The sequence below is a fragment of the Chelonoidis abingdonii genome, chromosome 1, assembly GCF_003597395.2.
Source record: "Chelonoidis abingdonii isolate Lonesome George chromosome 1, CheloAbing_2.0, whole genome shotgun sequence".
NCBI classification, from domain to species: Eukaryota; Metazoa; Chordata; order Testudines; family Testudinidae; genus Chelonoidis; species Chelonoidis abingdonii.
Genome location: NC_133769.1, coordinates 263,725,564 through 263,751,467, shown reverse-complemented (window position 1 = coordinate 263,751,467; position 25,904 = coordinate 263,725,564). Strand labels below are relative to the sequence as shown.

General features: G+C 42.1%; 1 protein-coding gene across 2 annotated transcripts in view; it reads left to right on the top strand.

Moving 5' to 3' along the window:
- The window catches only part of MYO16 (myosin XVI), a 650,995-nt gene that overhangs the window by 385,632 nt on the left and 239,459 nt on the right, over nucleotides 1-25,904 (top strand). For both annotated transcript variants that reach the window (XM_075061501.1, XM_075061500.1), the window contains exon 16: nucleotides 15,698-15,845. In XM_075061501.1, the coding sequence (XP_074917602.1) occupies nucleotides 15,698-15,845 (148 nt within the window). The remainder of the gene's footprint in view (nucleotides 1-15,697; nucleotides 15,846-25,904) is intronic.

Genomic DNA, 25,904 nt, shown 5'->3' with positions numbered 1-25,904 from the left:
TAACCAACTCAACAAGTAGCCAGTAACAAATTGAGAGGACAGAGAATGATGACCCAGGAGAGAGCAGAGAGTTGTAATAAGCACATAAGCATGGACATGGAAGCAGGAAGCTTGGTGACAGTTGAGCAGGAAGCTTACATCCCCACAAGGGAGTGGGGTAAGTATTCAAGTACTGCACTGCATACCAATACACCAATACTATAGAGGCTGCAGTGATACAGTAGCCTCTGGCTACCCAAAAACCCCAACCACTAACAGAGTTGAGAGAATGAGAAGACAAGGTCACTGCATCTGATGAAGTCAAGGAGGGAGTCATGGCATAACTCAGCCTCCTAAAGGGCCAAAAGGCACTATTCTTGTAGGAGCTAGGGACTGGGTTCTGGCTCAAGCCATACAGTGAGAGCAAGAGTCAACCCACCCGAGGAGGAAGGCGGAGGGCAACAAGCAGCAACATTTGCTACTATAGAAGGAATTGAGGGAATTTCATGAAACGTTAAGACCAACGATAAGAGAATCAAATTATTAGAAAGTGAGAAGGGAACCAGTGGGGGGAATTGAGCTCCAGGGAATGTCAGGCACATGACAAACAGGCTGAGGCAGTACTCAGATCTCTGAAAGGAAAGCTGCCAGACTGACAAGGTAAAATGGAAAGCCCAAGAAGGAGCCACAGTGCAAGAAGAGGAGCTGATGCTTCCCTCCGAGCATAGAGATTTGGAAACATCAACACAAGGCCCTAATAAAAGGGGAGCTGAAAGGAAGACTAACCTAAAAGTAAAACTGAGAGGTGAACAAAAATGATTCTCCAACAGGTAACATCACACAGAATGTGATATGGGTCCAAGAGGCTCAGAAATGGGCTTTCATAAGCTCTTTACTGAAGGCCATAGGAAGTAAGGTGTGATTTGGTAATAAATTAGAAATCCTAGGAGGGAGCTGAATTGGATAAAAAAGTCTGTGTCCAAAGGCTGTGCATGTGAGTGTATGCCAGAAGGCTGTTGCCAAAGAGACAGAGAAGCAGTTTTGCACAGTGCTGTTGGTTACCGCCGATGCTGTCAGAGGACTAGACTTACAAGATGTGCAACTTATTTTGAAAGACATACTGAATACTACCTGACTTGTAGTATTGTCATAGTCACTGATAAGACTAGAAAAATTGTTAAAGGGCTGACAGACTTCCTTGAGGCAGCCAAACAAGAACTGTCCCCATGGCTGGAAGAAATGATCAAAGGAGGCAAATAGGCCAGTAGCCCTATAGAAGATAGCCAATGGGATCACCCTGCTTGAACCCATATAGGCATGGGCAAGTAATGGATTGTACCCTGGGAAGGGCAAAGGTCATGGAAAAAGAGAAAGGGATGTTACTCTTGGACAAAACCCACACCCTGGTTCCTTTTTGCAGGGGGAGGCATGTGACAGGGTGTACCAGGCCTTTGTGACCCCCTACTGGAGTCCATGATGCTCTGCTGTACCTCACCTCAGGAAATAGTTCTGAGAGGAAAAGAGCAGCTAATATTTGATCTGAAGGCTTGCCTAGAGAGGCATCCTGAGAGCCATTGAAATGTGGTCCTCCCACCAATCAACTTAAGGTAGCAGGTCTCTGGTTGAGTCCTCGGGATCTCTGGTTCCTGCAGTCGGGCGATAGAGGCTCTCAGCCTGGAGCCTCCACCAACCATGCTTCCTCCTCAGTGGCCAGCCCAGACTGAGCTGAGCTGCTCTCCTTTATACTAGCATAACAGTTGGAGTACCCCATCACACTAGGCCACAGCCAAATCAGGGCCTGTTTGTGGCCACAACTGAGGGTAGGAACCCTGCTGAGTTGATTATGGGAAAAGAATTAAGCCCAAAAATGTAAAAAAATATTTTAGTTATAGTTGATCATGATGGGCAAGGAACTTTCTATTTGAATGTATTGTACCTGAGAAAGGGTTTGGATTCTGAACTGGCCAGAAGGCCAACACAGACATGACGTGCATAGGCTGACTGACAGCCTGCAGAGGGCATCCTGGAGCTGAAGAAGATGGCAGCTCTGCTGCAGACACCTGGGGGCACTCAAAGAAGTGAGTGCAACCCACCACATGATCACGTGCCGTTTTTGTCCACAGGACAAAGAATGGAGATACTCACTGATAAGCAGCTATTATATATTTTGTTTTATCCTTATTGTTCAATGTGTGGCCCCATGCTTTAAATGTACTGCACACTATTCAAACCCTGCTCTGAAGACAGAATTATTTCCTTGTGGACTTTCCTATGGTGCTCATCATTAGAGTATCTGCCTGCTTCACAAACATTAACAAATTTATTGAACACCTCTTTGAGTTGAGATGGTATTATCTCAGTTTTGCAGATGCAGAATAGAACCACTGAGACATGGAGGTCAAAAGTTTCTACTAATTTTGAGTACTCAGTTTGAGATGTCTGAGACCTGGTTTGGTATTTTTTGGTTTTCCCAGAATACACATTCTTAGCTGACTGATCTGGGGCCACACATTGAACCAGCTTTCTCCGCCCATGAATTACATCCAGCTAAACTCTCAGGCTCTGATTCAAGATTGTTACTTCAATTTTATACCACTGTAGCTCTGATTTCAGTGGTTGGAATAATATATTGGTGAGTCAGGTCCATTAACATATACTAACATGTAATTTACACCTGGTTGCACATCACCTCTGAATTTGGCCCAGTGACTCTTACTGAGTCTGAGGGAGTTTAAGATATCATCATTTACACGCCAGGGTGCCAGAAAACAAGGAATGTAGCAGGAAAAGTGGTTAATGTTGTTGTTAGTAGCTGTAAGCTGAATAGGCGATCTTGTTGCAGTTTTTTCAGTGAAGTTAGACCTGATTTATACCACTTTGAGAAGAGGATCAGGCCCATTGTATTGAACTGTAGATTAAAACCCACTCAGTGATTTTGTGTGTCTCTATGGAAGAGCATTTGCAGCAATATTTACCATCTCTTGCACTGTTTAAACATGAATGAACAGTGTAAATATCAAAAGCACCAGATTCTCTTGAGATGTGATTTTATAACTGACATTTATGCAAACAGGGACAAATGCAGCTGGTTTGTAAACAAAACTTTAAAAAATAGGTCACGACTAGCAAGATTTTAGATTCATTAAGGTTTCTAAACAAAGATGTTTTGTTACGAGGCCTGACTCAAGGCAAATTATCATAGAAGATGCAGGATGAGGTGCAACAAGAACTGAGAATGCTTAACAAAATTACAACTAATAATTCAATGTGAAGAAAGTGAGTAAGAGCCTCCAAAGTAATATTCATCCTTACAGTAGTTTGTTATCACAAGTGATTCAACATATGAGAAAGGACCTACATTTTACATCAAAAAACATCTCATCCATTTTGGCGACTTAGTACAGTTATGCTTTATACAATAGAAACAGGAGTAATTTGCTCATTTCCATGCCCCAAATATTTTGAGAAACAAATTTTAAGGCTGCTTCATGTTCCTTCCCTGAATGTGAATGGAGTATCACTGAGCCTGCTTGACCCACTGGCCTGGGCTCCCTTTCACCCTGTAATGCTGTGACAAGCTGCTAACACTGCTGGTCTCATACTTTCACCAGTACACAGTTAGTGACATACCCAGCTGCAGAAACACACAGACACTGAAATCAGCTAAGGAATTACCCAGTACTCAAATGCATACCCGCCTCTAGAGAGTAAACCCAAAATTGCGCTGTCTTGCACTGCAGGAGAACTGTTCAGCGTAAGCTCATGAAATTCACCCCCTCCCTCAGTGGAGAGGGATATACACAGCTTTCTGCCCCAAGTTATGATTTCTACATGCACTGGTTTTAGACAAAACAAAACAAGTTTATTAACTACAAGGATTTTAAGTGAAATCCTTGGGTAAAAAAGCTACTAGAGCTTCCCCTGAGATAGTGCTTGGGGTGTGCTACAGACTGCCAGGATCTGATTTGGATATGGATAGAGACCTCTTTAATGTCTTTAACGAAGTAAACACTAAGGGGAAATGTGTGATCATGGGAGACTTCAACTTCCTAGATATAGACTGGAGGACAAGTGCTTGCAAGAATAATAGGGGTCAGATTTTTCTGGATGTGATAGCGGATGGATTCCTTCACCAAGTAGTTGAAGTACCGATGAGAGGGGATGCCATTTTAGATTTGGTTTTGGTGAGCAGTGAGGATCTCGTAGAAGAAATGGTGGTAGGGGACAACCTTGATTCGAGTGATCATGAGCTGATTCAGTTCAAACTAGATGGAAGGATAAACAAAGGTAGATCTGGGATTAGGGTTTTTGACTTCTCAAGGGTAATTTTAAGAGTTAAGGAAATTAGTTAGGGAAGTGGATTGGACGGAGGAACTTGTGGATTAAAATGCGAGGAGGCCTGGAATGTTACTTTAAGTCACAGCTGCGGAAACTGTCGGACAGCCTGCATCTCAAGAAAGGGAAACCAAAGCATGGGCAGAGTTGTAGGCCCAGCTGGATGAGCTAAGCATCTCAGAGAGGGGATTAGGAAAAAAGCAGTAAAGCTTACAGGAGTAGGAAGAAAGGCAGGGATTAGCAAGGAAGCTACCTTAGTGAGGTCAGAACATGTAGGGATAAAGTGAGGAAGGCTAAAAGCCGTGTAGAACTGGACCTTGCAAAAGGAATTAAACCAATAGTAAAAGATTCTACAGCCACATAATAAGAAGAAAACACCAAGAAAGAAGAAGTGGGGCCGCTATACACTGAGGATGGAATGGAGGTTAAGGATAAACCTAGGCATGGCCCAATATCTAAATAGTACTTTGCCTCAATCTTCTAATAAGACTAGTGAGGAGTTTAGGATGATGGAGGGATGGATAAACGGGAATGAGGATATGGAGGTGGATATTACCGCATCTGAGGTAGAAGGCCAAACTTGAACAGCTTAATGGGACAAAATCGGAGGGCCCGGACAATCTCCATCCAAGATATTAAAAGGAACTGGCGCATGAAATTGCGAGCCCATTAGCGAGAATTTTTAATCAAATCGGTAAACTCGGGGGTTGTACCGTACGACTGGAGAATTGCTAACGTAGTTCCTATCTTTCAAGAAAGGGAAAAAAAAGTGATCCGGGTAACTATAGGCCTGTTAGCTTGACGTCTGTAGTATGTAAGGTCTTGGAAAAATTTTAAAGGAGAAAGTAGTTAAGGACATTGAGGTCAATGGTAATTGGGACGAATTGCACATGGATTACTAAAGGTAGATCGTGCCAAACCAATCTGATCTCCTTCTTTGAGAAGGTGACAGATTACTTAGACAAAGGAAATGCGGTAGATCTAATTTACCTCGATTTCAGTAAGGCGTTTGACACGTTCTGCATTCTCAAAGGGCTTAATTTAAAAGAGTTAAGGAAATTAGTTAGGGGAAGTGGATTGGACGAGAGGAACTTTGTGGATTTAAATGCGAGTGAGGCCTGGAATTACTTTAAGTCACAGCTGCGGAAAATGCTAGGACAGCTGCATTCTCAAGAAAGGGAACAAAGCATGGGCAGTTGTAGGCCCAGCGGGATGAGCAAGCATCTCAGAAGGAGGATTAGGAAAACAGAGCAAAAGCTACAGGATAGGAAGAAAGGAAGCAAGGAAAGCTACCTTAGTGAGGTCAGACATGTAGGGATTAAGTGAGGAATGGCTAAAAGGCCGTTGTTAGACTGGACCTTGCATAAAGCCGAATTAAACCAATAGTGTAAAAGTTCTACAGCACATACATAAAGAAACAAAAAGAAGAAGTGGCGGCCCTATACCACTGAGGATGGAATGGATGTAAGGTACTAGGATAGCCGAATACTAAAAGTACTTGCCTCAATTTAATAAGGACTAGTGAGGAGTTTAGGATGTGAGGGAGATATAAACCGGGAATGATATGGAGTGATATACCTGCATCTGAGGTAGAGCCAAACCTTGAAACAGAATGCGACAAAATCAGAGGGCCCGGACAATCTCCAGCTCCAAGGATATTAAGAACTGCGCAGTGAAATTGCGAGCCCATTAGCGAGAATTTTAATCAATCGGTTACATCGGGTTTACCGTACGAATGTGAGGAATTGCAACGTAGTTCCTATCTTCAAGAAAGGGAAAAAAAGTGATCCGGGTACTATTAGCCTGTAAGCTTGACGTTCTGTAGTATGTAAGGTTTTTGAAAAATTTAAAGGAGAAAGTAGTTAAGGACATTGAAACAATGTTTGGAGACGAATTGGCACATGGATTCTACAGGATAGATCAGTGGCCAAACCAACTGATCTCCTTCTTTGAGAGGTGACAGATATTAGACAAGGAAATGCGGTTAGATTTTACTCGATTACAGTAAGGCGTTTAACCACGTTATGCATGGGGAACTGTTAGTTAATTGAAAGCATGTGGATGAATAAAGTTTGTAACCGCGTGGATAAGGAACTGGTTAAAGGGGAGGTAGACTCCAGCGGGTCGTACTGAAAGGGTTGAACTGTCAGGCTGGAAGGACGGTTACCTAGTGGGAAGTCCCTCAAGGATCGGTTTTGTGGACCGATCTTATTTAACCTTTTTATTACTGTCTTGCACAAAGAGTGGAATGGCTAATAAGTTGGCGGATGACACAAAGCTGGGGTTTATGCTAACATCTCTCTCTTTTTGGATTGGCAGGGGCCCTGGAGGTTTTTCGCCTTCCTCTGCAGCGTGGGGCATGGGTCGCTTGCTGGTGGATTCTCTGCAGCTTGAGGTCTTCAAACCACAATTTTGAGGACTTCAATAACTCAGTCATGTGTTAGGGGTTGTTATAAAGGTGTATGGGTAGGGTTCTGTGGCCTGCTTTGTGCAGGAGGTCAGACTAGATGATCATATTGGTCCCTTCTGACCTACGAGTCTATGAGTCTATGATTATAAAGGGATAGCAAACAGATCACAACCCTCTAGCATGGGTTCAGCCCTTCCCTCTAGTTCAGTCCTTTTGTTTCTCAAGTGTTTCCAGCAGTCCTCTTTCTTGGGTGGGGAGTCAGTGAAGAATGAACCATGATGATGTCACTCCCCTGCCTTAAATAGTTTTTGAATATGGTGGGAATCCTTTGTCTCCCAGGTTGATCCCCAACCCCAGTCAGTGGAAAAACACTAGTATCATCATGGAGTCCAGTACCAGGTGACTTGGTCACATGTCCCTGCAGCCATAACTCATAGGCTGTTTGAGGCAGGTGGATGATTAGGGTCTTATAAAACCCATTCTCACAAATTGCTCTTCTCAGAGAGCCATCTAGACTGATTGCATTCTCTCTAGTGGGCATTCCCCAAGAGTTAACACATTTGTAATAGATGCATAGACAATATTCCTAGTTTCAGATACAAACATGATATATGCATGCAAGTAGGCTAATCATATTCAGTAAATCATAACCTTTCCAATGATATCTCACATGTCTTATCTTGCACAAAATACATCATAATTTTGCCATACTCATAATAACATTACTATGAAGAATATGGAGCATAATGCCACAGAACCAGTGCTAGGTTTCTAAAGTTAGCTCCAGCACTCAACCCAAGATTTAAGAATCTGCAGTGCCTTCCAAAATCTGAGAGGGACTGTAACAGGGTGGGACTCACCACCTACTGCCTCCCTCTAGTGACTCCAGGAATTAGCTCTGTCCGGCAGAGCGCTGCCCCCGGTGGTGTCCCATCCATCTTTCCGCCTTCCGTTGGCATCTCTGGACCCGCGTTGCTCCCTGCTTGGCGGCGTCCTCTTCAAGGCCACTGCCCTCTGGCAGTGCCCCTTAGTCCATCTGCACCCCCTTCCGGGGGTCGGTAATCAGCAGTCCCACACCCCAGCCACCATGTCCAACCGCCCTTTGAGTCCAATCCCTCTTGTCAGGGATCTGGCATAGTACAATGGCCAGTACAATTCTTCCTACTGCCAATGGCTGGGTGTACTGCAAGGGAGGTAGGGGGGACCCAGGCCCACCCTCTACTCTGAATTCCAGCCCAGGAACCCTCTGGCGGCAGCCTCACTGTCCTCCTTCTCTCCCCTCATCTGTCTGCTTCCCTGAGCCGTTCCCCTATGGCTCCTTGCACCCGCTAGACCCTTCCCTTCAGGGCCTGCAGCCTGGCGGCTATGGGCTCAAGTTCTCTAGTATCCCTGAGCCTGGCCAGCACTGCGCTGACCACGGTGCTAGTCTCCACATTTGGAGACTGACCTTCCCCTCTCAAAGGCATGGGACAGACTCCCTGCTCCCTTCCTGGGCAACCTTCTTATAGGGCTGAGCCTGGCCCTGATTTGCTGTCTCCAAACTGGGTTCTGATTGGCTCATCACAAGCCCTTCTTTGATTGGCTCCATGTCTGCACAGGTGCCCTAGCCTGCCGCAGCCCACAGTCACAGGGAGTGGGGTAGTCTGCCCCACTACAGGGACAAAGTCCTCACTAATCTCCTGTTGCGTTTTTGGCTGCACTTTTCTCCTCACCTCCTTGTCTACACACAAAGTCATAGGACCTCCTGGTCAACCCCCTCCTCGCCCTGGCTAAAAAAGCCATCTACACGACCAGGGAGAGGAGGTTGGGCGATGGAGATTCCGGTGACTGTGGGGCTTGTTTCCGGTCCATGGTCCGTTCACGTATCCAGGCGGAGTTCCTCTGGGCGGCGTCCACTGGCTCCCTTGACGCCTTCGAGGAGCAGTGGGCTCTGTGCGGGGCTCTCTGCTCGGTGTCCCCGTCAGGCTCCCTTCTTATGACCCTCTAACCACACTCCCGTCCCTGTTCTTTTATTAGTTGTCCCCCGTAAGCAGTGGGCTTCTGTGGTCCTGTGGGTCCTCCCCTTAGGCTGGGGGAGGATCCTTTAGCAGTGGGCTTTGCCCGCCCACTTCCTGGAAACCCAGTAGATACAGGGACAAAGTGTGGAACATGCACTCAGCAGTCTTAAAAGAGCAACACACTGACGCAGGCTCTAAAGTGTTACATTGTTTTGTTTTTGAGTGCAGTTATGCATCCAAAAAAAATCTATATTTGTAAGTTGCACTTGCATGATAAAGAGATTGTATAAGGTAAATTGAGAAAATAATATTTATTTTACCTTTTTTACAGTGCAAATATTTGTAATAAAAGAAATCATAAAATGAGCAATGTGTACTTTGTTTCTGCACAGTAATTGAAATCAATATATTTGAAAATGTAGAAAAACATCCAAAATATTTAACAAATTTTAATTGGTATTCTATTGTTTAACAGTGTGATTAAAACTGTGATTAATTCATTTTTTTAATCGAGTTAACTGTTTTGAGTTAATCGCTTGAGTTAACTGCAATTAACTGACAGCCCTAATTAGAAAGGACATTTGCACCCTAAAAATGTGCCTTAGTGCACAGCTGAAAAATGGAAACTGATAGTCCTCATAAGTCAGGATCTTAAAAAATAACAAAATCCTGCAGTTGGTTTAAAGATACACGATTCCTATCTCTTCTCTTCTCTTCTCTTCTCTATAGGGTCTTATACCTCCTTCAACACAATAGTATCTGAGGGCCTTCCTGTAGTACGTTAAGTAATATCACTAACATCTGCTGCATGTGGTTTTTCTTTCTCTCATCTTCCCCCCAAGGTAAGAACGATGTATGCAGTTGAGTGTTTGTGTTTGGTAGAGTTATTTGTCTTTCTTTTATATACACACTGCTATGGATTTATATTAGAGAAGGCAGGCCAAAGAGCACACCTTGCTTTTGGAGCAGAAAGTGGTAAGCTTTCTGATGGTTCTTAGTTTCTGTGGAAATTCAAGGACCGTCACAAATCTCACCATCTTCTGATTCAAAAGCACGGTGCATTTCTTTGATCTTGCTTTCTCTAATACAAACACATAGTGTGTACATAATAAATAACCCTACCAAACCCAAACATCAATGGCTTCCAGCCAGCCCCTGAAAAAGCTCCATCTGCTTACAGATGAGGTTTACCCATATAGAAGAAAGTTCCATTTTGCCTGAGAAGCGGAGTTGTCGGTCACAGTCTACATGGAATCATAGAAATGTAGGACTGAAAGAGACCTTGAGAGGTCATCTAGTCCATCCCCCAATGCTGAGGCCTGACCAAGTATACCTAGAGCATCCCTGAGAGGTGATTGTCTAACCTGTCCTTAAAAGCCTCCAATGATAGGATCCACAGCCTTGCTTGGTAACCTATTCTGGTACTTAAATTTTTCTAATTATAAGGATAATTTCCTAATATCTAACCTAAATCTCACTTGCTGCAGATTAAGCCAGTTACTTCTTGTCCTATCTTCAGTGCTCATGGAGAACAATTGGATAACCATCCTCTTTCTAATGGCCCTTAACATATTTGAAAACTGGTATTGGGTCCCCTCTCAGTCTTCTTTTCTCAAGATTAAACATGCCCAGTGTTTTTTACCATTTTTTTTGGTCAGGTTTTCTAAACTTCCTATCATTTTTGCTGTACTTCTTTAGACTCTCTCCAGCTCATCCACATCTTTCTTAAAAGTGTAGCTACCGAAACTGGAGACAATATTCCAGCTGATGCCTGATCAGTACTGAGTAGAGGGGAACAATAGCCTTTTCACAACTGCATCACATTGCTGGTTCATATTCAATTTGTAATCCACTATAACCCCCAGATCCCTTTCAGCAGTACTATTGCCTAGTCAGTCAATCCCCAATTTGTAATTGTTTGTGTGATTTTTTTTTTCCCCTTCCTAATGTAGAGCTTTGAACTTGTCTTTATTAAATTTCATCTCATACACTTTAGGGCCAGAAGGGACCACCATGATCATCCAGTCTGACCTCCTGCACGTTGCAGGCCACAGTACCTCTTCCACCCGCTCCTGTAATAGACCCATATTCTCCGGCTGATTTACTGAAGTCCTCAAATCATGATTTAAAGACTTCATGTAACAGAGATTCCACCATTTATACTCGTTTAAACCTGGAAATGACCTGTGCTGAAGGTTGCAGAAATTTTGTTGAATTCAGACCAATTCTACAACTTGTTGAAGTCATTTTGAATTCTAATCCTGTCCTCCAAAGTGCTTGCAACCTGTCCCAGTTTGGTGTCATCCACAGATTTTATAAGGATACTCTTCAATCCATTATCCAAGCTATTAAAGAAAGTATTGAATAATATGACAGACCCCTGCAGAACCCTACAATATACGTGTTCCCTGTTTGATAGCAAACCCTTGATAGCTACTCTTTGAGTTGTTTTTCAACTAGTTGTTCTACCCACCTTATAGTTAGTTTCAACTAAACCACATTTCCTTACTTTGCATATGAAAACGGCATGTGAGACAATGTCAAAGCCTCACCAGAAAACAAAATATATCACATCTACTGCTTCCCTTCTATCCACTAGGCCAGTAACTCTGTCAAAGAAGGAAATTTGGTTCATTTGGCATGATTTCTGCTTGACAAACCCATGTTGGCTATTATTACAAGCTTTAGGTGATCTTTTAGATATGCTAGATCCACGCCATTGAGTACCTTGAAGATAAGGACCAAGAGTTTGAACTTGACTCAATGGAAAATCAGTATAGAACGCAGAGGACAGGCTTGATGCACTTGTGGTAGCCTATGTTGCAGCATTATGTACTCAGAGTTTCTGAAGAATTAACGGTTCATGCCATCGCATTGCTGTAGTCCAGCCAGGCCTGTATAACCAAGGTCAAGTCATCATGCTCCAGGATGATAGGCAGTCTACCAGTCATGTGGAGCTGGTAGAAAGTGTTACCCCTGGATCCTGCCTTGTGGGAGTTTAATGTAAGTAAAGAGTCCAAGACCACTCCTAAATTGCAGTCTGATGAGGTCCTGAAGTTCCATAGCTGCCTAGTGGACCTCACAGTCTGAACCCTTACCTCCTCCAAAGCAATGCAATCCCAAAATGTTTGTAGTGGAGGCTTCTTGCCCCCTTCAAGCTCTATCTAACACTGGGAAGACGTGAATTTCTCAGGAGCCCTCCTGTTGTTTCTCAGAGCATCATTCTGTGTATTACCTTCCTGGGAACGTGCTAACTATAATCTGAAGCAACTGCTATTTCTTCTTCAATGGCTTCAGCATTCCCACTTGGCAACAAATTTACCACCAGTGGACAACTCCCCACAGTAGGAATGCATAGGGGTGACTCTCAAAGAACAATAGTTTCTAGCAAATTAAATGTTAAATGTTTAATGGAAGTTGGAGCTAGCCTGATAGACTATAATAGTTGTTTATATTTATTCCTAAATCACTTAAGAGACTGCACAGAAACGACACCAGATGATTTTGGTATTGCCAGAAGTTAACTGACACCCAACATGGACATTTCAGTATGTTGGAGGGAAAAAATGTATTCCTGAGTCAGTTAACACCTTGCTGTCATGGATATAAGGAAGTAAGCCACAGTCATTCAGCTTCTCAAAAATCTGAAAGAAAGTCAGCAGTTAAGCCCAAAGGAAATAAAGTCTGACTGTTTCCTGCCTCCCTGCTCCCAAGCCTCACTTTCAGAAAGAAAGCCATTATTTCTGAGAGTAAGTTCCATAGTATTAAAGCATAAGGACACAGCCTGATTCATGAAATGAAGCAGAATTTATTTCCCCCTAAATGTTTGTCATTACAGCATAGGAAACAGTGTGTTACAAGTACTGGTGATTGGCTAAAAACAAAAACAAAACATTTCAAGTCTCAATCCCTGTTTAGAGTATTATTTTTTGTTATATGAAGAGTGAAGAGACTGGAGCCAAAACAGTTCTCTGATATATTCTCATAAAATGGTTCAGCTCTAATCCATCAGACATTATTTTGTCTTTTGCAACAGCTCTGCTCAAGACAGCACGGTATTTGAGAGAGAGATGCAGTTTCATAGAATGAATTGCTGAAAAAAGGACCCAATGTCCACACTTACAATACAGAGTCTGCTTGCTGACTTTGTAACTTCTGAGTAGGTCAAGTGATGTATCGAAGGGAGTGGAAATTTCCTCTCTGTGTATAGGCATAATTTCCACTGGACAAAAATAATACATCTTTGGTTAGAACTCTATTATATTTCCTTAAATTTATACATTTTATTTCACAAACAGTTTTAAAAAAAACATATTTCACCTTATAGAAGAATAGTGCACTGTTAGGTTTCTTTCTGAATGCTATTAAGCTGTGTTAAGAGGACAATATTTTTGTTTCACGGTGATCAGAAACCTGATTGTTCTTAACAATTCTTCCCATATCTGGAGATGAGCAAACTAAGATGATTAATAGGCACATTTATCCTTATTTAAGTGGATCTCTTAAAGTAGTTGAATGGGGGTTGATTTTAGTTTTGACGGCCTAAATAAGGTCTGATAGTGTTGGCATGTACAAGTGTTTGGCATCACTGAATTTTTAACTTATTAATCAATCAGATTCATATTTTCTATTCCATTTTGGTGGAACTGCAGTCACATAATGACTCTGATTCTTGGGCAGTTCTGTTCAGGCCAGATTTCCTGTGCTGTCTATCTGTGTTAGAGTACCAGTGCTGCAATGAATGCTGTACAGCAACAGTAAAACGGGGGCCAAAACATGGGCCAGGATCAGCATAATGGTTTTCAAGACACATCCCTTTCTTCCCCTGTTGTTCCCTTTTTCTTACTACACCGCCAGCAGGCTAGATGACTGGTATGTTGGCTCTATGTCCTGTGCTGGCTGTATGACACCCGTGGGTTCATCTGTGGAATGATTACAAACATGGTGTTAGGGCCAAATTATGTCACACTTGTGGCACAAAGCAGCCATACAGCCCTGAAGTATTTGTCTCAACTTCTCTACTTAAGGAAAAAATTGTGATAGTGATTTCGATTGCTAATGACAGCATTAGAGACAAAGTGAAAGCTTGGCACTACCAGTGGGAATGTTTTGCACTGAAATCCTTACCATTATAACTATTATGTTTTATATGTACAATGAGAAACTTTCAGTGTAAATGATTTAAAGGAAAACAAGAAAAAGGAGGAGAGGAGTTTTGGTGAGAGTACAGTGGGCCCAATTCTCCACTGCCTTGCACGTTTTCCAGTCATTTACACTTGTGAAAAATGGATGTATAATTCTTTCAGATCAGAATGGAATCATTTTAGAACTACTTTTCACTCTCTTTGCACATAAATGACTGCACAAGATGCAAGACAGTGCATGTATGGATCCAATGTGTATATCTTCTGTAACAGTTGTATCTAAATTGAACAGAAAATGGTGGCTGCTTCTAGGAGACAAAACACTTCCAGAAATGTACAAGTGTAGTACCCAAAAACACAGTCAGAACAGTTACATACACAACTTTAAGTCCATCACAATGCTCATTGTGACCAACACTCCAAACAACTCTCACCTCCGTTGACTTCTCCCCACATATTTAGCTACTGCAGTCTAATGGCAACCCAGCTTCCTGGGAATAGACACCAGTGTCTATGCTCCTTGATTGAGACTGAGAAGGAGGTGTGGTGTCCAAAAATGCTTTACTTTTCTGCACCTCTCTTTAGAAATTCTTAGTGGATGTTTGTGTGGAACCAACTATTCATACACCAGTAAGCAGAACCAAGACAAGATTTATTAAAAAGAGACAGGAAATGGAATTAAAAGAAAAGAAAGAGTGCTTAATGTATTTAGGTTTACACTTCTAATGAGCAAAATAAATAGGCATTCTCAGATTAGTTACAAAGAAGACAGAGAAGTGAATGAATAGTTTGCATCTCATAAAAGCAGTTCTCTCCTCTGACCACTCTTTAGTCAGCCTGCTTGCTGACCATCTGTTTTATCTAATCAATCTTTCTGGGTCGGCTTGCATGCCCAGACATGCTTCCTTAATCCAGGCCAGCCACACCCCACCCCAAACCAGTCTTATCCAGGTCTATATGTGCACAGTCTTGGTTCACTGCCTACTCCAGGAGATGGCTCAGTGAGGACACAAAGTCCCTTAATGATGCTCATAGGTTGTCCTCTAAAGGTTCAGTGATCCGGCCCAGATGCTGCATCTCACAGAACAGTCTGCATACCTCTGCCTCAGCCAATTTCTGTATCATCTTTTCAGAAAAACAGATTGGAGTTTTCTTCAACACAACACCCATCCCCCACATCTACATGCTAAATTTCTGTTGTGAATTAGGGACAGAGATCCATACCATCTGTCATAAACACTTTATCAGTAGTTATTAAATGCCCATGTTGCACTGAAGTTTATGTTGAAAGTAGCTGCATATGATATCGAATATACAGTACTGATATTATCCTGTATACAAAACATGTTTAGTTTAGAGCTAAGATTTTCTGAGTACATTTCCTTTGAGTGCATAATCAATAAAAAATAATATCTACATTTTATTTTAACTTCAGTTTCTTTCTTTTCTTCTTTCAGGGAAGGTTTATAGGTACATTATAGTTGGTCTGTTTCTACCTCTTGCAGGGGTTTGACTACTGTTTTCCCTGATAAGCAAAACCCAAATATATAAGACCACCAATATTACCAGTCTTACCAATAGAGAGTTTTGCCATTAACTCTCAGTGGAGCCAGGATTTCATCCATTATATTTATAACCTCTTGGGTTTTTACTGGCAGTATTTCGACTGTGGCTCTTGCATTAGATTTATGTTTGTCTTTCATCTTGTACTATTAGATCCTTTTATAAGGTGTAAATGTTTATTTTCCATCTTTTGTGATAGCTAATGGTTTTTAATTTACGTCAAAAACAATCCATTCAATGATTCACTTGTTTGTTTGGTTTTTAATCAGCAAGGATTTATACGTACATGCTGGAGAAGTCCCGTGTTGTCATGCAGCCTCTCAACCAGAGCAATTTTCTTGTTTTTTACTTGTTGATGGATGGGCTGTCCGCTGAAGAAAAGTACGGCCTGTACCTCAGTAATTTGTCTGCACACAGGTAGGAGACCAATTTCATGTTTGCTATGGAGCTAATATAATCTTTTTTTTTCTATTTAATGCCTTGATCCTCAGAGGTGCTGAGAACCTTCATCTTCTGTGGAACTGCAGTCCTAATTTTGAAAAGATGTTTGCTTAAAATTATTGTTCTTTTTCAAGTGATTGTCCACATGGATTTCATTCTCAGTGTACATGCAATCCAGGCATATGAGATCAGATTCTTTCAGCAAGAAATTTCTCTGAGGGCCCTAGATTTTTTTGAAAAAAAAAAGATAACCATTTCTAGAGCTGTTTGTCACAGACCAGAACAAGAAATGCTAGCGTTCTGCTCCAGAGAGGCCTACAGCAAGGTTCTCTGTCAGATGCCTTTCTCCTCTGGACACTGAGACTGATGTATGCCTTAGCTTGATCCTCATGTTACCAAGAGTCTTGAAGAAGCTGAGGCAAGATGCAGGATCTATGAACATGAGAGTCCCAGCGTGGGCCAGGCAGTTATGGTATTCAGGTCTGATGAAGAGCTCAGCGCAGCCCCATGTCATTTTGCCTGCTTTGCTCAACATAGTCTCACAGCACAACAGTCAGATCTGACATTCCAAAAATCTGACAGTCTGGATGCTGGCTGGCTAACAGGCATCAAAAGAAGATGTTCAGTGGAAGGTCAGAACATTCTGCTCCAAAGCAGGAAAGTCTCAACTAGACAGGCTAAGGGCTTGTCTACATGGAAAGTTGCTGTGCAGCAAGCCAAAGTGTGAATCTACAACACATAAGCTTGCCACACAATAATGTTCTTTGAGGATACTGCTACACTACCAGACTGCACTCCAGGACTTTCAGTGTACTGTAGCAGTGTCCATATGGAATGTTACTGTGAGGCAAACTGATGCACTATAGATTCACGCCCTGTCTTGATACAAAGTAATCTGACTTGTAGAGAACCCAAGCCAGGTAATCATCTTAGCACAAGCTGTTACCCTCAACAACACCCATTTTAGCTCTACCGGGCTATTTATTAGTCCTGAAAAAATCTGGACTTTCTGTTAGTTCCATAAGATTCATATGGCAGCAACATCTGAACATTGTTCTCCTATCCAGGGTCTCCTATTTTCTCACCCTTCAGTGACTAGATTCATGACAGGCTTTATTCATGTTTTTTTTTTTTCTCTCCCGGTTTGAGATTCCTCTTCTTCTTGGTACCTCAGTATAGTATTAACAGGACTGATGGGTGCCAACTTTGAGTCCTTAACAAACCTATTCCCTCTACCACGTATCAATGAAGACTGCCTTTTTAGTAGCCATTACATCAGCTCATATGGTAAGGGAGATATAGGCCCTCATGGCAGTGTTTCCCTTATGCAGTGTTTCATAGAGACAGAGTCAATCTCAGGCCTCATCCCAAGCTCTGTCTCAAAGTTGTTACAGAATTCCATTTGAACAAATTTATTCATCTCCTAGCTTCCTTCCCCAAGCCACACTCAACCCCAGTGGAAGCTAAACTTCATACACTTGATTTAGTAAGGATATCGTCATGGTACCTTAACAGGACAAAAACATTCAGGAACATACCTAGACAGTTTATGGCTTTTGCTGATAGACTTAAGGGTTAGGCAGTAGCCTCACAAAGATTATCAGAATAGGTGTCAACTGTATAAGAACTTAAAAGAAGATAGATCCACCTGCCTGTTTCAAGAATGTTCCTATTTCTGAAATTTGTACGGCAGCTACATGAAGCTAAGTCCACACATTTACAATACTCGATTTTTTGGTAAATGCTTTCAGATCAGATGCCTTTTTTGATAGGGCTTTCCTCCAGTCATTGTTAAAGTAGATTTCATATACCTACCTCCAAGAAACAGATAATTGTTTCTTAACCACCAAGAGTGAGATCCATGTGGACAGTCACTCAAAGAAGAAAGAGCAGTGGCTTACCTTACAGTAACTGTAGTGCATCAAGCTGTGTTGTCCAGATGGATTTCACAACTTGTCCTCCATCTCCACTATTCCGGAGTCCTACTCCTACAGGATTCTGTATTGGTGAAGAAGGTTAGGAACAACTGAGCATCCTTTATGCTTTATGCCCTTGGGCAGCATGGCACAGGGACATCTAGGACACAGGCGAAGCCCCAGCTAAAGCTGCTTGTCAGAATAACCTAATCTTGAGTGCAAGGGGCATATGCACATCAAGAGTGGAATCTATGTGAACAACACAACTTGAAGAATCACAGTTACTCTAGGCTAAGTAACTGTTCCTCCCCCTCCCCTTAAATTGGTCATCTGTTCAGAGCTTCAACTAGATAACAGCAAAAGAAAAAATAAAAAAGAACAATAATAATTAAAATAATCAGAAATGGATCCTTTGATAGCTCAGTGTTTGAATGTTTCCTTGGCATTTTCTGTCAATTTGTGCATCTTCCATACTGGCTGACGCTTGAATAAAACAACTGTCCTAGATTTTCAGGCCTGTAAAGAGGCTGATGATATAATTTTGACTTCTGGTGGAAAACATTTATCTACACTGATTTTTTTTAAGCACAGATATTTATGGTAGCACTGCTTGGTAGCACCCTTCATTTCCTTACTCTTTTGGTATTTGAATATGTTGCCACAGTTTCAGATAGAATAATCTACTACTGCGACTTTGAAACAAACCTGGGGCTACATTGCTTCCCTAAAAAGATAATATCAAAGGGGAAAAATTAGTAAAATTCGTCTTCTAATTTTTTTCTTCTAAATCCTTTGAAGGCTTTGAAGACAAAAACAATTGTTTTGCTGAGCTCCAGAGCAATAATTTATTCCTCATTTGCAAAAGTTGTTTGGAATATCTGAGTTTATTCAGAAAATAGCACAGTTTGAAGTTATTTTGCAAGGAGTTCCAACAAGAAACAACTCAGCAAAGACCTGGGATAATTAGATTCATATGAACAGGGCCGGCTCTAGCAATTTCACCGCCCCAAGCACGGCGACATGCCGCGGGGGGCGCTCTGCCGCTCACCGGTCCCGCGGCTCTGGTGAACCTCCCGCAAGCATTTCTGCGGACGGTCCGCTGGTCCTGCGGCTCTGGTGGAGCTGCCGCAGGCGTGTCTGCGGGAGGTCCACTGGAGCCGCGGGACCAGCGGACCGTCCGCAGCCACGCCTGTGGCAGCTCCACCGGAGCCGCCTGCTGCACTCCCAGCAACCGGCAGAGCGCCCCCAGCGGCGTGCCTCCCCAAGCACGCGCTTGGCACGCTGTGGCCTGGCGCCAGCCCTGCATATGAACAAAGATGTTATCTCACCAAATAGGTGATCAATATTCAAAAAGAACAAAGTAATATTTCTATATAGATACTTGTGTAACCCACACACCTTCTGAGTGTGGTATTCTGTCCCATCTAGTGACACCTAGACCACTTAGAGAAAATTAAATGAGTCTGCTCTACAGCCTTAGTTAAGAGGCAGTTGGCTTTTAGCTCATGCTGTAGAGGCTCATGCATTGAGATCCCAGGTTCAATCCCACCTGCTGCCGACTGGGGTCTGTCAGAGTTATACTTGTACATCGTAATTCCAGCTCCAGACGTAATTTATAGCAGAATATATACATAAAGTTACTTCAATTGATAAAGCTTTGCTTTAATTATGTACAGTAGATTATAGTTTGCACTGTTAAGAAACATTTTTGCTCAGTATTGTGCTTTTGTTACACACGAGTAGTTCAGTTAGCCAGATTCATCATTGTTGGCAGAGTTACACCAGAAATGAATTTGACATCATGAGACTATTTGCATGAGTAAGGCAAGCAGGATTTGGCCCATCATCAACTTCTTCTTTCTGACTAATACTTTGATGAGATCATATCATTCTGGTAAGACCAATGATTGAATCTGTCATTTTTTCTTTAAACGTGTGTAAGCATGACTTTGAAACTGAATTTTAGTTCATGCTCAGCTGGTTGAAATGGTTTGTGTCTGACTTTTGTTCCTTTCTTAACTTGTTTAAAATTGCAGCCATTAGAGTGAAAACTGAACAGTATCAAGATTATCCATGGTTTGTTAAGGTCACTGGCTACGCCTTTGTTCCCATTGAGATTTGATCAAGCATGTTGAGCAGAAAAGGCTTTAAAAGAACTCTCATTTGTTCTTGGTTTTCAGTATAAAAATGAACATTTTTATTTTAAGAAATAAAAATTATTATTAATAATAATAATTTATTTTAAGCTCCATCATCTGGCATGGATGACATGTTGTTGTCCTTTCTCTGAGAAGTTGACTTCTGAGATTAATAGATAGTACAAACAAGAGACCCTGGGGTGAAATGAGAGTTTTGCCATTGATTTCAACTGGGCCAGAATCTCATGCCAAATGACTAGAGAAGAGATTGGCTATGAACCAACTTTTAAGTATTGTAGATTTTCACTTCTTTAAAATATATATATATAATATATATATATATTTCTAACACTTTCTCCTTTCACTCTCTTGCTACAATTGATGGAGTGATGTTGAAAGGTTCATGAAAGATGTATTTTTAGAGATGGCTTTGAATGATGGTAATTTTGTTCAGAAAGGGAGACTGTTTCAGTCACAGGTTGCTACATGTCAGAAGGTGCAAAGCTGAGCGTGGAAGGAGATGAAAGAAGCAGGAAGGAAGACCTGACACAGTGGAAAAAGTGAGATAAGGAGTCAGAACAATAAGAGGTGTGATGTAGCCAGAGCTGGAATTGTGCACCAATTTAAGTGTCACGGCTGGGAACTTGTAAATGATGCATAGATGAATGGAAGCTAATGAATAGATTAGAAAATGGAAGTGATGCTGTGGTCAGCTAGTGAGGAAGATGATTTTGGCATTCACATTTTTGATGGATTGAGTGGGTGGGAATTAAGAGAGGAACAGGAGGCAAGATTTGAGAAGACTTCCATAGGCAATGTCAGAGATGACAAACGCATGGACAAGGATTTTATAGGCAGGAATGCTGGTGAAAAAGAATTTCTGGAAATGAAAAGAAAGAACTGTGGAAACGGTTTGGAAGGGGGAGGAGAAGAAATAGAGGAGGCAAGTGTAACACTGAGATCGTGAGCCTAGGTGATGGAGATGGAAGTGTAAGTAATGGTAGTGATAGAAAAGGGAGGGACAAATAAGGGGGAAAATAAATTCGGTTTTCAACCAGATAACTTTCAGCTGGTGGCAGAATGTCTATGCTGAGATATTGGCAATAGTATTGGAGATGCAAGACTGAACAGAGAGGGGAGTAAAGAGTGAAGAGAGATTCTCAAGATGGTGCTACTGGGTGAATAAAGGATATGTGAATGACCTTAACTACTTATTTGCATGCATTTGAATTAGGGGAATGGGTTGTATGTGGAATTTCCAGGCTCTGTATTGGTTTTGTGTGTTTTAAAAGAACTATAGAAGTTTATTAAGGTTTTTAATGAAAATAAATGATAAATGGTTTAAAAGTTAATTTCAGATTAAATTGTTTTGTGTTTGCTTTTGTGGCCGGGTATGGATTGAATTTAGATTTATTAAGGAAGTTATTGTTCTGTGAATTAAAATAAATGTATGCTAATTATTGTATGTGTTTCTTTTCTAGTGCTATAGATGTGCATGAGCCTTTACAATCTCATAGTTAAAACAGGTCCATTCTCTGAGAGACATGAAAGCTACATTGGACATTTACAGAACAAAGAGACATGGTGTGGGGGCAGATCAGCATGTATTTGATCTGCAGTGGAAGTCTTTGTGAAGGAAGTGTGTTCTAAGTAGCGGCGGCTTCAGCCACCAGTGCGCCAAGCGCATGCCTGGGGCCACAAGTCGTGCCGGGCAGTCTGTGGTCCCTGCAAGGGTGGCAGTCAGGCAGCCTTCAGCGGTATGCCTGCAGAAGGCCCACCAGTCCTGCGGATTCGGCAGCAATTCGGTGGCAGGTACACCAAAGCCGTGGGACCGGGGACCTCCCGCAGGCAAACCGCCGAACGCAGCCTGCCTGCCATGCTTGGGGCGGCAAAAAAGCTAGAGCCACCCCTGGTTCTAAGGAGAGAAGAGAGAAAGTTTGGCTCATATTGAGGGCAAAAAGGTATGATCATTGAGGATAAAAAAAAAGAGTATTAAGGCCTGTAAAGAAGCTTGAAACAGGGTGTAGATAATCATGCACTATGATTTAGATAGAGTCAGAGCTGATTATAGAGTAGGGATCGGCAGCCTTTGGCCCACAGCCCACCAGGGTAAGCACCCTGGTGGGCCGATCTGGTTTGTTTACCTGCTGCCAGGGAAGCGGTGGCCAGCACATCCCTTGGCCCGCGTCGCTTCCCGAATCCCTCGTTGGCCTAGAGTGGCGAATTGCAGCCAGAGGAAGCTGCAATCGACTAAACCTGCGGACGTGGCAGGTAAACAAACCAACCTGGTCCACCAGGGGGCTTACCCTGGCGGACCACGTGCCAAAGGTTGCCGATCCCTGGCCCAACTAGTATTTCCTCTTATGATTTTTTGGTGCCAGTAAGAAAGTCTCACATTAACTTCATGTATAAAGTAGCTACTGTAATGAATTAATTGGATTAGTCATTAAAATCTGAACTGATCAGCACTCCTTTGCTTGATCACTGAGAATATCATTCTTCCAATTTAAATGATAAACTTCATTTGTCAAAAAGGACAGTGAAAAAGCAGTGATGGAAAGTGAGTGGCTTAGAAAAGAGCACAAGAGACTGTTTTCAAAGTGCACTGTTTGAGATGACTGAAGGCACTAATGTCTTATGCCTCAGAATTTTTGTGTGTATTCGGCACCCCTCTTTTCTAAACAATACTAGAACAACGTGAAGTTAAGTGGTGATTATTCTAGAATTGCCCATAAGGATCCCTATTCATGGGATAAATGCAGCCCTATAGCACACAACTTTGGAATCTTCTAGAAGGCAGTGCTTTTGGAGCCACTCAATGCAACTTTCCATGATGCAGGACACTCTGAGGGTATAAAAAGTGGCCATCCTTCAGTTTTTGACTGCTAAGGATACAGCACCCTAAAAATCCTTTTTTCTAATAACTCTTTTGACTTTAAGCATTTAACAAACAAACAAACAAACAAAACTCTTTGTAATAGTCTGCTCCAACCCACTTTTTTCATGCATTAAATTGCATAAATCACTTGTTAACCCACCCACCCCATTTCCCTACACTTGAATATCAATCAGCCCTCCTAGTTTTGTGTCTGCTTCCATTTTGTGTGTCTTGCTGCATGTCCCATGATTCAGGTGGACCCACTGCTGTTGCCTACACTATTTGTCACTTCCCTTGTCCCTGATTTGAATCTTAGGTAACTGATCATTTTTATCCACCTTAGAACTTTGCCAACATATAGTATTTACTAACCTTATGTCTTAGTCTTAGATGTGTGTATCATTAAGATCAATGTTTTTAGTAGGTTTTGCCTGAACTAATAACATGAATAAACCCAAGTACACCTAATATTTCAACCAAGATAAGAATTATTTTTAAAGTAATGTGACTTGTGTGGGCAGATATACAGAAGCAATTGTTGAAATCACATCATCCCCCATTATCCTGAAGCAGCATACATCTTTATCTACAAAATGTCCATTAGAAATTTCATTTTAAAAGAGAGATATCACTGGAATCATTCTACAAATTATTCCAACTTGACTGGAATTATTTTAGAGCACTGTGTTAAAAAGTCGTCTCTTTGACTCTGTGTCCAAGATAAATGGAATTTCTGACTCCAATCTAATGAAAAATGTAGCTTTTATTATTAGTTTATCAAACTATTATTATGTGGAGTGTTTTTTATACAGTGCTACCTATGAACATTATGTGTCACAGTTGTTGGAATTAAGGATGAAGGTTCTATCTCAGAGAATTAGAGATTTTTATGCGACTTCATAGGTTTCACAATCTGCTGTTTCTTCCTTTGTATAATTTAATGCTGTAGAGTCTCACTATTTTCACTCATGCTGATTTCATTTCAGTGTAGCCTCATTGTCCTTAATGGAGTTATTCTTGATTTATACAGGTGTTTTGGGGAAGAAAATCAGTCTTCCTTCCTTCCTTTTTCTTTCTTTCTGTGTGACTCAGTTTCAAGAGCAACATGTGTTTTCTTAACTAACGACCACTGTATTTTACTGGTGGATACACCCTTGAAGCTACGCTAGCACAAACAGTGTTTTATATATAGTGTACATATTATATACATGTTTACTAGATATAATATATATGCTGCATCTATTTTTGATAGAATTGTCTCTTCCCCAGCTCTGCTCCTTTTTTCATAGTCTCTCTTCTTAAGTTGAATACAAACATTCAAGTTATGACTGAACTTTCAAGCCCCCAATTGTTTGTTTCTGTCTGAAATCAGGCAAACTAAGTTTTCCCAGTCCTTATTAGAATACACATAATTAGGGCTCTGCATCTGTTATGGAGGTCGCGAAAGTCACGGATTCTGTGACTTTCTGTGACCTCTGTGACTTCTGCGGGGGCCAGTGTGGCTGATCCTAGGGCCACCCAAGCATCTGGCTGTGGGGCCAGCTGCTCAGGTGGCCCCGGGGACAGACATACCAGCCGCTGCTCTGGCAGTCCCCAGTAGCAGTGCCAGGGTGGCTGGAGCAGCCGCAGTCTGTGGCCCTGAGCAGTGGTCCCCGGGAAGCCTGCTGGAGTAGCCACAGTCCGCTGGCCCCAGGAGTTGGTGGCACTAGCCCCGGGAACCCTCTCCCATTAGCAGTCCCTGCGGCCCCCCAGCAGCCACCCTCCATGCCTCCCAGTGCCCCATCCCAAGATTTAATCACAGGTATTTTTAGTATGTCATGGACAGGTCCCAAGCTATGAATTCTCGTTTATTGCCTGTGACTTGTCCTTGACTTTTATTAAAAATACCTGTGACTTAATCGTAGCCTTACACATAACACAGCCCCTTCCCCAAAGAGTTTGCAGTGCATTAACAGTGACAGTAGAGTGTGATGATAGAAATCACAACAGTGGAATTAGAAATGTTTATTAGCACCCATAGGCTTTGCACAGCAGGTGGAGTTTTAAGATTGATTTGAAATTATTTGAAATATGGCAAATGTTTTAAGTGTTGGGGGCAGCAATGGAAGAAGTCACAGAAGAACAAGTACGCAGTATTTTGGAGCAAGTGGGAACAAACATCCAGTCTCTAAGTGCAGATCGAGAGACTGCTCATGCTAGCACTCTAAAAAATAGTTATACTGATAATCCTTTGAACTTGTGGCTCAGCCTGGAACTCTACCTCTGAAGCCTAGGAAGGAGGGTGGGCTTCAGAGCCTGAGCTCCAGACCATGCCACAACTTCAAAGTACTGTCTATGCAGCTATTTTTAGATGGCTGGAAGGCTTGCTTCTGCTAGCTCCCAAAGGCTGTGGGGATGTTAAGATCTGGAGCTTTCATTGTTCTCATTATAAGAAGAGTTCTGATTTTTTCTGAAAACCCTCCCCGCCACCCCCATTGCCAGGTTTTTATTTGGTCCCATCTTAAGTGATGGGAGAGGGTTGGGCAGAGCATTGGAAACAACAGGAGTGAGGCAGGAAGAATTTAGATCAGAGAGATAGTTGTAGGTTTCAACGGAGCTGTGCCATGCTTTATAGGTGGGAATGAGAAATTTGAACTGAATACAGAAGAGGAGGGAGCAACAAAAGCAAGGAGGGAGAGACTATAAGGGAGAGAAAAAAGAGAAAGGATGTAGAAGAGGAGATTATATTAGTCAAGGTGTGAAATTACTAAGTCTAACTAAATAGAAAAAGCAAGCAATGCATTGGATGCATATAACTGCATATAACATCATCTCTAAGGCCTGGTCTACACTACGCATTTAAATCAATTTAAAGAGCTTTAAATCGATTTAACGCTGTACCCGTCCACACTACAACGCCCTTTATATCGATATAAAGGGCTCTTTAAATCGATTTCTGTACTCCACCCCCGACGGAGAGTGCATGCGAAAATTTCGATATTAACATATCGTATTACGGTTAGTGTGACGGAAATCGACATTATTGGCCTCCTGGGCAGTATCCGCACAGTGCACCACTGACCGCTTCTGCGACAGCAATCTGGATATCAGATGCAGCGGGCGG